Consider the following 15,238-nt stretch of genomic DNA (forward strand, 5'->3'; position numbering starts at 1 on the left):
CTCTTCTCTGGTTCCTTTAACTGATTTTTCCTGTGGGATCTTGAGTTCCCTCACTATCCTGCTCACTCTCCATTAAATATTCTCCAACTTCTGTACTAACCATGCTGGTTCACAACCCTAATTCCTACTATACTAGGCAGACCTTTCTTTAGGTCTTTTTCAAGCTTTTTGTTTTTTATTATTATTGATTTCCACATTTATCTGCTTTTCATGGCAAAAATAATCCAATTCCATGAATTTCTTTTTCTTTTTTTCTTTCTTGTTTTTTTAGAAGAGCTGGAATAGCTAACAATAAAGCAGGTGATGCAGTGCGTAGAGAGGAGGTAGAGAACTCAAGAAAACTTGAGTTCAAATGTGACCTCAGGTGCTTACTATCTGTGTGACCCTATGCAAATCACTTAAACTATTTACCTCAGTTTCCTCATCTATAAAATAGAGATGAATAATAGCCCCTATCTCTCATGGCTGTTGTGAGGCCAAAAATGATATAACTGTAAAGTGTTTTGTAAACCTTAAAGCAATGTGTTAATTCTAACTATTCTTAACTCAAGTAGTCCCATCTTTGTTTTGGGGGGGCAGGAGAGAAGGGGGTGGAGGGGGAATGAAGTCATACCAAGAGAATGAGGGAGGCCCCTACATGAAAGGATTCAATATTGTGTACAAAGCTCTTTCCCCACTTTCAGCCACTAGGGGACACTAGAGATGCATGTGATGGTTTGTAGGAATCCCTTGGAATTAGATCCCCAACTTTATCCCGCTGGTGAGATTGAATTTTCCTCTACATGCGGCATTCGTACAGATTGGAAGAAGAAAGGACTTGGAAAAAAGAAATATGAACAAAGAGTTTGATCTATAGATAAAGTTCAGTGGAGGAAAATATTTCCTGACCTATACACAACCCAGACTGTGTAGAAAATGACCACAGTCAATGATGTCATTTATTTGGCGGCAGTGTACACAACGACCATACAGAGTATACTGAAAGGAAAGAAAGACAAATTATTATACCTTGAACACTTGGAATGACTATATGCATCCATGTTTGAGTCCTTTGGAGATCAGAGAATCACAAATATAGCGCTGAAAGGGACCTCGGACAAGGTAAAGTCAATGAATGAGTTCCAACCCTGTCTCTGACACTTACAACCTGTGTAATGAAAGGCAGGTCACTCTTGTTGCCTCTGTTTACTCTTCTGTAAAATGGAAAAATAATAGCACCTACTTCCTGAGGCAACTAGGCAGTGCAGCGGAAAGTGAGTCAGACCGGAGTTCAAATCCAGCTTCAGACACTTACTAGCAGTGCAACTGGGAGCAAGTCACTTAACCCTATTTGCCTCAGTCCCTTGTCTATAAAATGAGCTGGAGGGGGAAATGGCCAACCACTCCAGTATCTTTGCCAAGAAAACTCCAAATGGGGCAATGAAGAGTTGATTATGGCTTAAATGACTAAACACCTCCCAGGGATGTTGTGAGGATCAAATGATACTTTAAAGCACTATATAGATGTTGCTATTGTTCTTCATACCCAGCATGCACTTTGGGCCACACCTTTAGTTCCTCAGGGACTGTAGTATTCAAAGCCTGGGTTCACTATCAATATCATTTTTCCAAAAGCTGTTCCACTTTTCTTCTTATCCAGTTCTTTATCCATTCACAGGTTCCATCCAAGACTTAAGTGCTGCAAACATCATCTGCATGATAGTTTCATTGTCTTAAGCCTGGTTTGGGATTTTTCCTTTGTGGCCAGTTGTGGCCACTCTTTTGAGTGACTATGGCTCTTATTGAAAGCTCTGGGATGTTCTGGGATGTGTTGCAACCTGCACAATGGAAGTTAGAAACAAGAGCATCTCACCATCTATAGGGAATTCCACTCTGCAGTGGACATCCTCCATGACTATGGCAGGGATACCCTTGTATCCCCATTTTATGCCTCACTTGGCATAATAAGTAGAGGGTTGTCAAAGTTGCTTCTTTCATTTTATCTTTCAATAAATACTGTATAATTTTGACAAATGCATGGGAGTTATTTTGATGGATGATGGCCTTTAAGACTATGCAATCAAATACTCTTTGAGGAGTCAACAATTTGTTTCATTTGTTTCTGACTCTGTGACCCCATTTGGGGTTTTCTCAGCAAAGATACTAGAGTGGTTTGCCATTTCCTTCTCCAACTCATTTTACAAATGAGCAAACTGAGGCAAACAGGGTTAAGCAACTTGCCCAGGGTCACACAGCTAGTAAGTGTCAAGTGTCTGAGGCTAGATTTGAATTCAAGATGAGTTTTCCTGATTTCAGGCCCAGGACTCTATCCACTGCATCTAGCAAAATCAACAAAATACTTAACATCAACTATTTTTAAAGCATTTGATTTTGTAGTGAGATCTTGTATTGTCTATACCTTTTGCTTAATTGTATAACTAAAGATATGTTCAGCTGTAACCATAATGATAGCCAACATTCATATTCCACTTAAAGACCTACAAAGGTCTTTTTATATATTAGCTAGTTTGACCCTCACAACAACCCTATGAAATTGATACTATCGCTATTCCCCCATACACCACACACTTTTGTTTTTACAAACAAGGAAACAGTCTGAGAGAGGTTAAATGACTTGTTTGGGGGTCATACAGCTGGTACTTCTGGTGTGAAGCAGGATTTGAAGTCAGGAGCTCCTGACTCTAGGTTCAACACTAAAACCACTAGGGCAGCTAGCAACTTACCTGCCTATACCTGAATGCATTTGTAGGAGATTCCCACAAAGATTTTGAAAAGATGGGAAAGGAGGTAGGTGGATCAATAGTATTGATATTTCTTGGGTTCCTTTTTTAGTCAGGCTTAATGAAGTCTAAGGCTTTTTCTAAGCATTTGGTGTCTTCCCCTCTTACAAATATCTTTACACTTAATCAATGTCTCCACATCCTCAAAATGGTGCCACTTCCAGCACCAGTCTCTTCTGGGTAAACTTGCTGTGATGAATTTGTCTCCAAAAGGGTAGTTCCTTACATAGAATAATTTTATTAATGAGTTTTCAGAATATACCTGACAATTTGATTTTCTTTCAAAGTGATGCCCTTTTAGACATCACTTTTTATAATATGCAGTCTATCTTCATGAATGGCCTATACATGAAAATTTAGACTTACCCACAAGATAAATCTTCTTTTCAAAATAATATCCAATACATTTTTGTTTTGTTGTGTTTGTTTGTTTTGGTGAGGCCATTGTGGTTAAGTGACTTGCCCAGGGTCACACAGCTAGTAAGTGTCAAGTGTCTGAGGTCAGATTTGAACTCAGGTCCTCCTGACTCCAGGGCCGGTGCTCTATCCACTGTGCCACCTACCTGCTCCCCAATACATTTTTTAAACAAAGTCCTAATACATTTCAAATGTTATTTGGTTTATACACCTGTTACAAACATTTAGTTTAACGTATTTTTCTCATTTAACAAAATGAGAACATTATGTATCTGGGGCAGCTGGGTGGCGCAGTGGATGGAGCACTGACCCTGGAGTCAGGAGTACCTGAGTTCAAATCCGGCCTCAGACACTTAACACTTACTAGCTGTGTGACCCTGGGCAAGTCACTTAACCCCAATTGCCTCACTGAAAAAAAAAAAACAACATTATGTATCTGAACCACCTTGCAACCAAAGTGCATCTCTCTTATTCAGTATATGATGCTGTCCTGCACCAAAGATTCTGCTGCTGAGATCATGAAGTCTGTGTGACCTGGTAAAACTGAAAAGGCCAATTTAGGGTCTTCCTACTAAGCCCCTCTGATGCTGTCCTTTGATTAGTATATAAAAGAGCTGTTGCTTTTTTGACACTTTGCCTCTTAACCTGGCATCAAATTCTTTGTTCAAAAATAATAATTCCATCCTTTATACCTGTTTGCCAGGTGAACCTGCCAACTGCTAGGACTTCCTAGAGAGTCATAGACCTATCCCACTAGCTGAAGTGAGTTTTCAGTGGATTCTTAACCAGGTTTTATAATTTGGGTTTTGGACAGAGTTTAGGGTGTCTGTAAATTTGGACAGGATAAAAAGCATTACATATTTATGCTCACTGATCCCTTAAATTTAGTATTTCCTTCAATTCTTTCTTTTCTTTTCTTTTCTTTTTTTTTTGCGGGGCAATGAGGGTTAAGTAACTTGCCCAGGGTCACACAGCAAGTAAGTGTCAAGTATCTGAGACCGGATTTGAACTCAGGTACTCCTGAATCCAGGGCTGGTGCTTTATCCACTGTGCCACCTAGCTGCCCCTCCTTCAATTATTTTTAAAAATTACTCTAAGGAGGAGTCCATAGTCTTTCACCAGTCTGCCAAAGGGGTTCATGATACAACAAAGGTTAAGGACCCTTGCTTTAAGGTATTTCCCCCCTCTACCTTATATCTAATAGTAGCTACCAAACATTTCTTACTCATGACTATTATTGGAGCAGAGTCATGATGAACATAGAATAGACACTTATAGACAAGCCTTAGGGCTTTGTCTCTTTCTCTGGTTGGAAAGGCAAAATGCTTTAAGTGGCTCTGTGTTGATTTTTTTTACCCTTAGAAAGCAGAAGTAGCCAATTGTTCTTTCCAGTACAGATCTAGAATCAAGTTACCTCTCTCAATGTAACATTGGATGGTGAACTGAACACTAAGAGTACCTAGGTTCAATTCTCAATTCTGGGATGATATGTGACTTTAAGCAAGCCTCTGAGGCTCCACTGGGGGTTGGACTACTCTGCTTGCTATATATCTATGATCCTATGACTGACTTTTTCATTAAGCAGCTTGTCAAGCATAGAGGCAATTGTGATAAATTTGCTACTGTCTCTCCCTCTTTATCCTTAGTCTTCTTGGCATGTTAATTAATAAGTAACCTGGCCATGTAAGTCAACTGCTTTACTGCCAGGACCTCGTGTTATATGAAATGATTTAATCTAGATTGACAGAAAATGTAGTTATGATTTGTCTATTCAATTTGATTCAACAATAATTTATTAAGTGCCTATTATGTGCAAGGCACTGCACTTAGGAGAAAGAAACAAAGGAAGAAGGGAGGAAGGGAAATGGAAGGGAGGAAGGGAGGAATGAAAAAAGAGGGAAGGAAGGAACAACGAGAGAAAAAGAAGAAAGGAAGGAAGGAAGGAAAGAAGAAAGGAAGGAAGGAAAGGGGGAGAGAGGGAGGGAAGAAGTAAGTCTCTGTTTTTAAGAAGTTTAAATCTACTGAGGCATACCATATGGAAAAGATAAGTAAATATAAAATAATTTGAGGAAGAGAAGAAGTGTTCAGGAAAGTCTTCCCTCACAGGAGCTAGCTCCTGAACTAAGTCTTGAAGGAAGCCAAGAATCTCTCGTTACTATTATCTCTTGTATTACTTCTTGACTTTAAGAAAACTGCATTTAACTTTTGATTTTAAACAATTTTCCTTTTGTCACAACTGTGATTATTTTTCGATCTAAGGCCAAAAGATAAAAGAACTGGTCAGACTTTTCCCAGTGAGCTATGAGAATGCTGGGATTCAAATGGTCTGTGTTCAAAGCTTTTACTCTAACTAGCCATCACCCATTAGAAAAGGAAAATTTTTCTCACTTGAAAATAGTGAAACTATATTTGGTTTACAAAGCAATTCTAATCACCTTGACCAACTGGAAGATCCATTGATTTTCATCATGTGTTTATATTTATGCAGCTTTCATCACCATGGAATCAAAGTACTGAATCTATCAATGACTATCTGTCATTGAGTCTGCAAGGTGGACTATTTATAAATTACATAATGTATATATATACTGCTCACATGGGTGCACCGGATTTGTGAGGCATTCAATCTATATAACCTTTGGGTGAAGGTCATTTAGGAGAGACAGAGGAAAAGAGAGGAAGGAAGGGAGAAGCAAGAAAAAGAAGAGAAGAGACAGAAGAAGCACAATGAAGAAGAAATGGAGCCTATATTGAATATGTTTCTCTCCAAAACAAAATAGGTACCCATCAAAAGAGGAATGGCAACATAAATCTGTGATACATGAATGTAGTAGAAAATTATTTTGCAATAAGAAAGAATGAATGTGAAGAATCCAGAGAAACCCTAGAAGACAATACAAAATAACACAGAGAAATGAGAGGTGAATTAGGAAAACAAAAACACAATGGCTACATTAATGTAAACAAAAACAACATGAAAATTCAGTTGAATTTAGTTTAATTTGTCAATTAGATTTTACTCAAATTTGTCTTTGTTACATTGGAGAATTCAAGATTGTATGGGGTATATCAGGAACTTATTCTGATATAATTAAATCGAAGATAAAAGTAATTAATTGGGGAAAACCCAACTGCCAGCTTAAATATTATATATGTAGGTACATATGTATTTGTGTGTTTGTGTGTATCTTTGTATGTTTGAGATTATAACTTCTCTTTCCTTCTTTGTCCTCACACTGAGAAAACAAAATGGGTTGTAGCAATTTGAAGATCCAAGTGGAAATTTTATTTTAATTTCATATAAAATTAAATGCAATTCCTCTAGAGGAGAGTAATCAACTTAAGAAAAGATCTTTCAATTCATTTGTATGTCATTTGCCCATTTAGAAGGGCATATTTCAGGGGCAGCTAGGTGGCGCAGTGGATAAAGCACCGGCCCTGGATTCAGGAGTATCTGAGTTCAAATCCGACCTCGGACACTTGACACTTACTAGCTGTGTGACCCTGGGCAAGTCACTTAACCCCCATTGCCCCGCAAAAAAAAAAAAAAGAAGGGCATATTGCTAATATAACTTCCATCTCTAAAATTCTATGGTCTTCAAATTCTAAGTGACTTTCTCCTCTTCATATCTTGGTGTCCTCAGATGACTGAAGATTGAGATGTGTGGGGAGTGACTGTCTTGAGACAAAAATCACAAGCTCTACCTTTATTTAGCAACAGAAACTTCCCAAGTATTCTACCTGTGAGTTTATTCAAAGAAAAGTGAAGTATCTCCTAAGTTTTGGAACATTGCCACACTAAGAAGACCCATGCCAATGACATGTTTAGTGAAAGAAAGAACAATTTAATTAGCTCCCTGGGAATTAATCTTTTCAATATCCAAGTCAGAACAGAACCAGTAACCAATCTAATGCCTTACAACTTAACCAGGCTCTTTCTTCCGAGGTTTAGCTGAAAATGTTTTCAGTGCTAGGCTTCTTCTGTATATTTCCTGTTGCTGAACCTGGTCTCCATCAGGGGTGCAAAACCTTTCCGATGTCTTCTATACTGAAGGAGAACTAGTAGCATAGACAAGGCCACTAATGCTACTAGGCCTCCCCCGATAACTGACAGGATTATAGTCTGATCTTGGGTAGCTTTCCCTGAAGTTGCAGCTGAAAGAGAGAATGAAGGTCTGGGTTAGGTTAAAGACTTGCAGCAGTTAAACACCTCAAGAAAAGAAATAAACCCCTGTTGATATGCATCTTTGGTAGCTCTGTGACCTAGTAGTACCAAAGTATTATATTTCTTTTTTGTTTCTTTTTTGGAGAGAAAAAAGTGTCACCTTTAATGTATCTAATACAGTATACAGTAGATCAGAAAGCCAAAAAAGTTGAATCTGGTTTTTTACATTTCATTTTTGCTTTGGGGATTTTTACATTTAATTTTAATTTTTGTACTTTATGGAACAAAACAAGCATTTCTGTAGTATATTATAATATAAAAAGATGAATGCACATGAAACACAACAGTGTAATTTAAATAGAGATGATTGCACATGAAATTGCAAATCTATTATGTACAACTTTCTTGAATAAAATAGACTAGCCTAAATAACCATAGAGCTAGAGTGAGAACTTTAGAGGTCAAGTCCAACTCCTTCATTTTACAGATGAAGAGATTTTACAGAGATCAAATGACTTGCCCAAGGTGACACAACCAATGATAATGATAGTTCATATTTTTAAAGGGTTACATAGGATGTTATATAACTTATTTGATTCTTACAACTAGGGAGTTATCATTAATCCCATCTTATGGATGAAGAAATTGAGGTTCTTGTTAACTAGTGAGTGACTAACAGAGGGGTGAAGAGAATTGCCCAAGTTATTGCATAACCGGTAAATGTCTGAGAAATAATTAGAACCCAGAGCTTCATGGATCCCAAGTCCAACACTCTAGCTATTATGCCACTCTTGTTCCAGCACAACTATTGGTCAAAATTTACTTACTTTTCTAGGAAAGGGTGGATAGCAATATTCTATTTTTGAACATAATATTTATTATGTTTACTGAAGACATTTTTATAAAATCAAACATTTATCTCTCTCCTGAGCCCCAGGACTATATCATCAAGTGGCTTTTGGACATCTCAGGTTGAACTCCAAAACAGAACTCATTCCTTTTCCCCTAAAGTCACAAAAACTCTCTGGGTCTTTGTTTCTTCAAGTAAGAACCTCCAAAGTCTTTCCCAGCTCCAGGTCTAGTGGTCCCTTTCCTGTCCATTCCAAAAACACCAACCTAATTCAGGATTTCCTTGAATGGGACTACTGGATAATAACCTAGATTTATAACAGGAAAGGATCTTAAAGGCCACATAATTCAGCTTCTTCATTTTATGGATGGTGACCAGAAAAATTAAGGCACTTGCCCAAAATCATACAGGCAAGTAAGAAACTGAGCTGGTATTTTAATCCAGTTGTTCTAATTCCAGATTTAGCCTTCTTTCCACCATACCATACTGGCTCTTCAACTCTGAATTGGTATCCTTGTCTCTTGTCTTTCCCCACTATAACACCAATACAATTATTTCTATAAATATTGACATATATGTGGGTATATATATTTATATATATGCACATATGTATATGTACATATAGTTTTAAATTTTACAAAATACTTTCATATGTATATAAATATATATACACACACACATGTAAATCATCTCATTTGATAACGATAGGATCCTCACAACAACCCTATGAAATAGATAGTACAAGCATCATACCCATTTTACAAATGAGAAAACTGAGACTCATAGAGGTTCAATGACTTGTCTAGAGTGGCAAATTTAATGTCAGAGCTGAAACTTGAATCCAGGTCCCCTGACTCTAAGACTAGTGCTTGCTGGAGCAACTGATCCTATGCCTTGCTGATAAATGAAATACTCATTTAATCTCATCATTCTCCTCAAGAACCTACTGTGACTCTCCATTTTCTACCACATAAACCCCAAACTCTTTTCTTTAGTTCTCTAAGCCCTCAATAATTGGGCCCCTCTTGATTATCCAACCTTAACTGCCATTAATCCTCATGATGAATCTTTAAAATCACCCTTTCTTCTGCTTATACTTTAACTTATGTTGTTTCTCGAGGTTAAAATGTTTTTTTTCTTCTTCCCCCAACTTTTCCAAATTCTACCTAGTCCTTCCTCAAGGTTCACTTTTTCTGTGAAACCTTCCTGAATTACTTGATCACTCCCTTCTTTTAATCCATGTAGCATTGTATTATGTGGTATATAATCACATATTACTTAGTGCTGTCTTTTCACATTTTGTGCATTTATGTCTTATCTCCTCAGCTCAGACCATACTTTTCTTAAGGGCATATTGGGTCCTCCAAAGCCTAATTCTGTGCCTTGCTTTAGATAATCAACAGATCGGCTTATATTAGAATGGAGACTAACATGGGCTAGGTACATCTTCCCTAACATGACTGTGACCACATTTGGGGTTTTCTTGGCAAAGATACTGGAGTGGTTTGCCATTCCCTGTTCCAGTTCACACTACCAGTATCTGAGGGCAGATTTGAACTCAGGTCTTCCTGACCTCAGACCCAGCACTCTAGTCACTGTACCATCTAACTGCCCAACATAGCTTCTCTTAGTTTTAACACAGAAGAGAAGATTTTAAAAATAGAATATGGGGGCAGGTAGGTGGCAGAGTGAATAGAGCACTGGCCCTGGATTCAGAAGGACCTGAGTTCAAATCCAGCCTCAGACCCTTGACACTTACTAGCTGTGTGACCCTGAGCAAGTCACTTAACCCCCATTGCCCCACACACACAAAAAATAGAATATGGAGTAGAGTTCCTTTACTTTCTCAAGAAAGATATACCATGAGAAAGTGGTGAGGGTTTAGTGTGGAATTTACAAACTGTAGTAAGCTATAGCAAAGGCTAGAACCAGAAGGGTGTTGGACACTAAACCAGAGCAGCAGAAGTGAGGGTATAAATTGACTCTCTGACTTTCTATTAGGTTAAGAATAAGGAAAGAGTAAATGGGTTAGACTAGGGAAAACCACCCATGAATAAATATATTGTCTTTAAACATCTACTTTATTATTCTTGACTATGCTGTTTTACTTTCCCTTTCCTTCAGTAAGAGGTAGATTGGTTAGAAGCTCTATGAATTGTATCTTTAGGACACTCCAGGGCCATGTCTATATTGTGCCAGCCCATTAGCCATTTTCATTTAATTTATTGGTCAATAGAAACAGCCAGCTTGACTAATTTTTCCCCTTTGAAACTGAAAAGCTATACAGTTAATGTAGTCACAGTAGTGAAATCACTTGTATGGACACACATAGCTTTAGTTAAGCAAAGTCACAATGTATGGTAATACCAGTCACTCACCTACCTCATTCAAGATTTTAGAGCTTCATTTCCAAACACTTGCAAGTATAATCAAGAAAATACACAATAATCTAAATCAAGACTGAATACCTTCTTTATAGTCCTTTGCTCATTTGAGAGACAAGGAAGAAAGTAAGTTGATTCAAACAATGAACCAGTTATTTTGGTTACCTGGCAAGTTAATGGCATAATCATAGCCAAGTTGGTCTGCAGCTAAGAAGAATTCTTCATTTGTCACAGGAGGGAAGAAAGGGACCATATTATACATCCGATTGTGACCAATGGGTGCCAGCTCTGGAGGCCAGGCATTGATAGTAGGATTAAAGCGTTTCATCCACTCATCAAAAATGGCATCAGTAAAGGAATGAAGGACCTGCAATGAGAAATTTTACACAACAGTCAATACTAATCTTCTCCAAACCCCTCTCCAAGCTTTGTTGTATGAAATTAATCAATCAAGCCATCATTAAGCATTTATTAAGTACTTACTACATTCCAGGTACTGTGTTAAGTGTTGAGGATGCAAAGAAAAAGTAAAATCAGTCACTCTCCTCAAAGTATTTACTTTCTCGCAAGCAAGAAAACATAAATAAATATACATAAGGTAAATACAGAGTAGATAGAAAATTGGAGTGGAATTCTTCTTTATTAAAAAGAATCCTCACAAACCATTTAAAATTATCATACCGATAGAACTAACATTGAAGAATATGCAAAACATTCTTTACCATGACTTTTCCACCTTTTTGTATTGGAAGCTTGCTTAAACAGTTCATTTTTATGATTTAATTCAAGATCTTTTGTAATCCTTTAGCCAAAGAAAGCCTTAAAAGGTTATCATTCATATTGGTATTGCACCCAGGGAGGAATAGATGTTGATCTTAGAATTATAGAATTAGATCTAGAAGCCATTTAATCCAACCCCCCAGTTTGCAGATAAGGACCAGAGAGATCAAGTGAATCTCCCAATGTCATGCAAAGAGTAAGTTGGGGACCCAGGGTTCAAATCAGTCCTCTGACTTTACATCCTACATTCTTTTCACTACGACATATGACTTTGCAATCTACGATAGCAGGAAAACAACTATGGCCAATGACTCTGAGGAAGGCACCCATTTCTCTCTCATTCTGAGGCCATCTGTTGGCAGCATAGCAAAACTGATAGATCTATGGCATTTGGAGCTGGTGTCCTGGCTGGTCCATTATGTGGAAGTTACAGAATGATGCATTTTAGAATATCAGGCAGCTGGGTGGCACAGTGGATAAGAATGTAGGACCTAACATCTGGAGGTGGAGAGACCAAAACTGACTTAGAAAAGAGCTTACAGGGATGTGATTACCAAGGTTGGGATCATGTAATTTGGTGGCATCCTATTTTAACTAATTATTCTTGTTAAATAGGTGCTAAATTCAGGGGTTTCTAGGTTGCTGGAGTACTACCAGTGCTCTCTGTTTTCAGTGACCTGGGTCAAAGCCTCGGTCTCCTTGCCCTAGTTTCCATTCTTCCAGGGAACCAGATGGTTCAGGAACCATGGGGACTGAAAGAGTTCCTTGACCAAGTGAAGGAGTTCCTGGATCACCCTGGGAACCTAAACTGAAATAGTGAACCAAGTGGGAGCTGGACTTTGCCCTTCACTGCTACTATGAGTTATGGGAATTGTATGTGTCTGGGGGGAAAGGTGTTCATTCCCTGGGGACCCTGGATGCTTTACTGCTGTGGTTGTTGGGGGTACCCCACTATAGCACTAAAAGTTGTGAAGACAATTGAGGTCCCTGAGAGGGACATTTCTCACACATGCACACATGTACACACACATAGAACTTTTGAATTCAATTTTATCATGGGTTCATGGTGAGACAATACCCTCTACCAGTGTATGTTGGCAACAATTCTTCTGCCTATAGTCTTAGAGAATTTTCTGGGGCACTAAGAGGTTAAGTGACTTGCTAGGGTCACAGAGAGTACACATGTCAAAACACTTGAACCCAGAACTTTTTTTTTTTTTTAGTTTTCACATATTGTATTTTTTTCTTCAAGTTACTACATTTTTTTTTGGTGAGGCAATTGGGGTTAAGTGACTTGCCTAGGGTCACACAACTAGTAAGTGTCAAGTGTCTGTGGCTGGATTTGAACTCAAGTCCTCCTGACTACAGGCCTGGTGCTCTATCCACTGCGCCACCTAGCTACCCCGAACCCAGAACTTTTTTGACTTTGAGTCTGACTATGCTGTTTTTCAATACAAACACCATGACTGATGAAATATTGGGAGGGATTGGGGAGGGGGGGAATGGGATAGTTGTTGCTAAAATCTACTCTGGACATACCTGTGCAAGGAAATAGTCTTATAATAGGTATAGCCTAAGAAAAGATCAGAGATGAAATTTCTTTTCTTTATTGCTTTGAAACCATCTACCAAAGATTTGCACCTAGGAAGACAGATAATGTAGAGATAATTTAAGGGGAGTTAAGTAACTATCTGTAAAGCAGAGGTATAGTAAAGATTCACTGCTAGAACACTGATTTTTATGTCATCTAATGCTTCTCAGTGTACTTTGTACTGATGAGCTGTATTGGACTGAGGATCATTAGAATAACGTGGTTATGAGACCTTTAGCCAGCTTACTTTGTTTCAGAATATTCTCCCCACTGAGCATATTTTCAAAACCAAATAAATATCTAAATAGAGGTGAACTTTTCTGTAAACTAACATTTACAGTACAGTTGTCAAAACTACTGAGGCAAGGTCATGGAGATAGTTAAAAAGGGCAGCCTCTACTTTGAAAAGACACATTGACATGAACCAAACAGTAGCTCTTAGATGAAACAGTCCTTACATGCCAAATCTCGATCAAATTTTTTTACTTCTTAAGGAAAAGAAAAACTTGCCTTTGAGGCACCTCTATCTCCTGTAAGTATTTTAAAAGGACATACCACAAAAATGGGGTCATTTGCAGCAGAATGGGGCAAAGCACTAGTGCCATTCAGCAAAGCATGAACCAGGTTATGAAGGCTCGTTGCTGTTGAATCAAAGGTCCCATCTGCTTTATCGAATCCTTCCAGGGCATTCCTGCATAAGACAAATATGAAATATTATGTCCATTTTGTTGTTGTTGTTGTTGAGTCATTTTCAGTCGTGTCTGACTCTCTGTGATCCCATTGGAACTATTCTTAGCATAGATATTGGAGTGGTTTGCCATTTCCTTTGTATATCAAATACTTAACACAGTTCCTAGAACATAATTAGGCACTTAATAAATGTTAGTTGACTGACTGACTATATTCTGGATTCCCCCTTTAGATTATAAATTCCTTAAGGACAAATACTATGATATTTTCTGTTAGGTCACCAACATTTTAAACATTAAGCAAGTGCATTGGCCTAGCATCTTGAATATAACAAGCACTTAGTAAAGATATGTGGAATTGTTTGATTAAATAAATAGATGCTTGGGGGTGGCGAGGTGGTGCAGTGGATAAAGCACTGGCCCTGGATTCGGGAAGACCTGAATTCAAATCTGGCCTCAGACACTTGACACTTACTAGCTGTGTGACCTTGAGCAAGTCACTTAATCCTCATTGCCACAAAACAAACAAATAAATAAATGATTAAATAATTGAATGAATGAATAGATGCTTTAACGTGAAGCCTGACCTAATCCCAAACTCTTAATTCAAACTTTCTGACAACCCACTCTTTAGTCTCTCTCCTGACTTTGGTCTCATTTCTACTCTTCGGCCTTTCCCCAATGTCAGTCTCCAGCTCTTAGCTCTAGCTCTACCCTTAGCAAATGCTTCCACATTCAAACCCTAAATTACTAGTTTATACTCTCCTCTGGACTACAGTATATACTTACAAGGAAACAGAGAAATCAGTATGAACAGGATTCTGGGCTACTAGACTCTAAGACCCTGTCTTAAGAAAATTTTCTATCACCTTGCCTAGATCAGTGGAGATTAATAAATGTTTGCTGAATGAATGAATGGTGAAAAGGGACACTCCCAAACCCCTTCCACAGCCCACTGTTCTAGCTACATTTCTGTTTTGTCTTACTTTTAATGGCCACATACATCATTCTAGTGATTCATCAGGCTTTCCATCATTGTGGGAAAAAAGCAATCCATTTCTGATTATTACATGGCTAGTGACGTTGTTCTTGTGTAACTTGAATAGAATTTACTCTAAAAGACTCATTTGCTTGATCAAACTCCAACAACATGGACTTAAGACAGGTAACACATTTTGCTCATTTACACATAAAGTAGCACGGTCTCTGGACAAATTCCCAGAGTTTATAAATTCTGTCCCTTCATGTGGGTACCCTGACTCTTAATACCTTACCTATAAATGATTAGGGGAATAAAGGGCATACTAAAATGATTTCAGACAATCTGTTCAGAAAGTAGTTAAAACTCTAATACCCAGGAGAGAACATCAGTGTACTTCTAAAAGACAGCTTTCACATCACTGATTAAAGCTCTCCATTATTCTCTCTTCTCACACAGCCCTGCCACTCAGCCTGTCAGACACCCTCATGCACTCTACCACTAGATTTCTTTCTAACCTTTGTTTAGCTTTAATCCCTTAAATGCTATTCCTAACAACCACAGGAATGAAAATCTCCAGATGCTATAAAACACCATTACAGC

At 38.1% G+C, this 15,238-nt stretch overlaps 1 protein-coding gene across 1 annotated transcript in view; it reads right to left on the reverse strand.

Moving 5' to 3' along the window:
* Nucleotides 1-6,237: 6,237 nt before the first annotated feature.
* Nucleotides 6,238-15,238, reverse strand: part of DCT (dopachrome tautomerase) — a 36,204-nt gene continuing 27,203 nt past the window's right edge. The window contains exons 6-8 of the mRNA XM_043995796.1: nt 13,523-13,658; nt 10,762-10,963; nt 6,238-7,352 (exon numbers count right to left, since the gene is read on the reverse strand). Of these exons, the coding sequence (XP_043851731.1) occupies nt 7,168-7,352; nt 10,762-10,963; nt 13,523-13,658 (523 nt within the window). The 3' untranslated portion in view covers nt 6,238-7,167. The remainder of the gene's footprint in view (nt 7,353-10,761; nt 10,964-13,522; nt 13,659-15,238) is intronic.

This window comes from Dromiciops gliroides, chromosome 3 (assembly GCF_019393635.1).
Source record: "Dromiciops gliroides isolate mDroGli1 chromosome 3, mDroGli1.pri, whole genome shotgun sequence".
Lineage (NCBI taxonomy): Eukaryota > Metazoa > Chordata > Mammalia > Microbiotheria > Microbiotheriidae > Dromiciops > Dromiciops gliroides.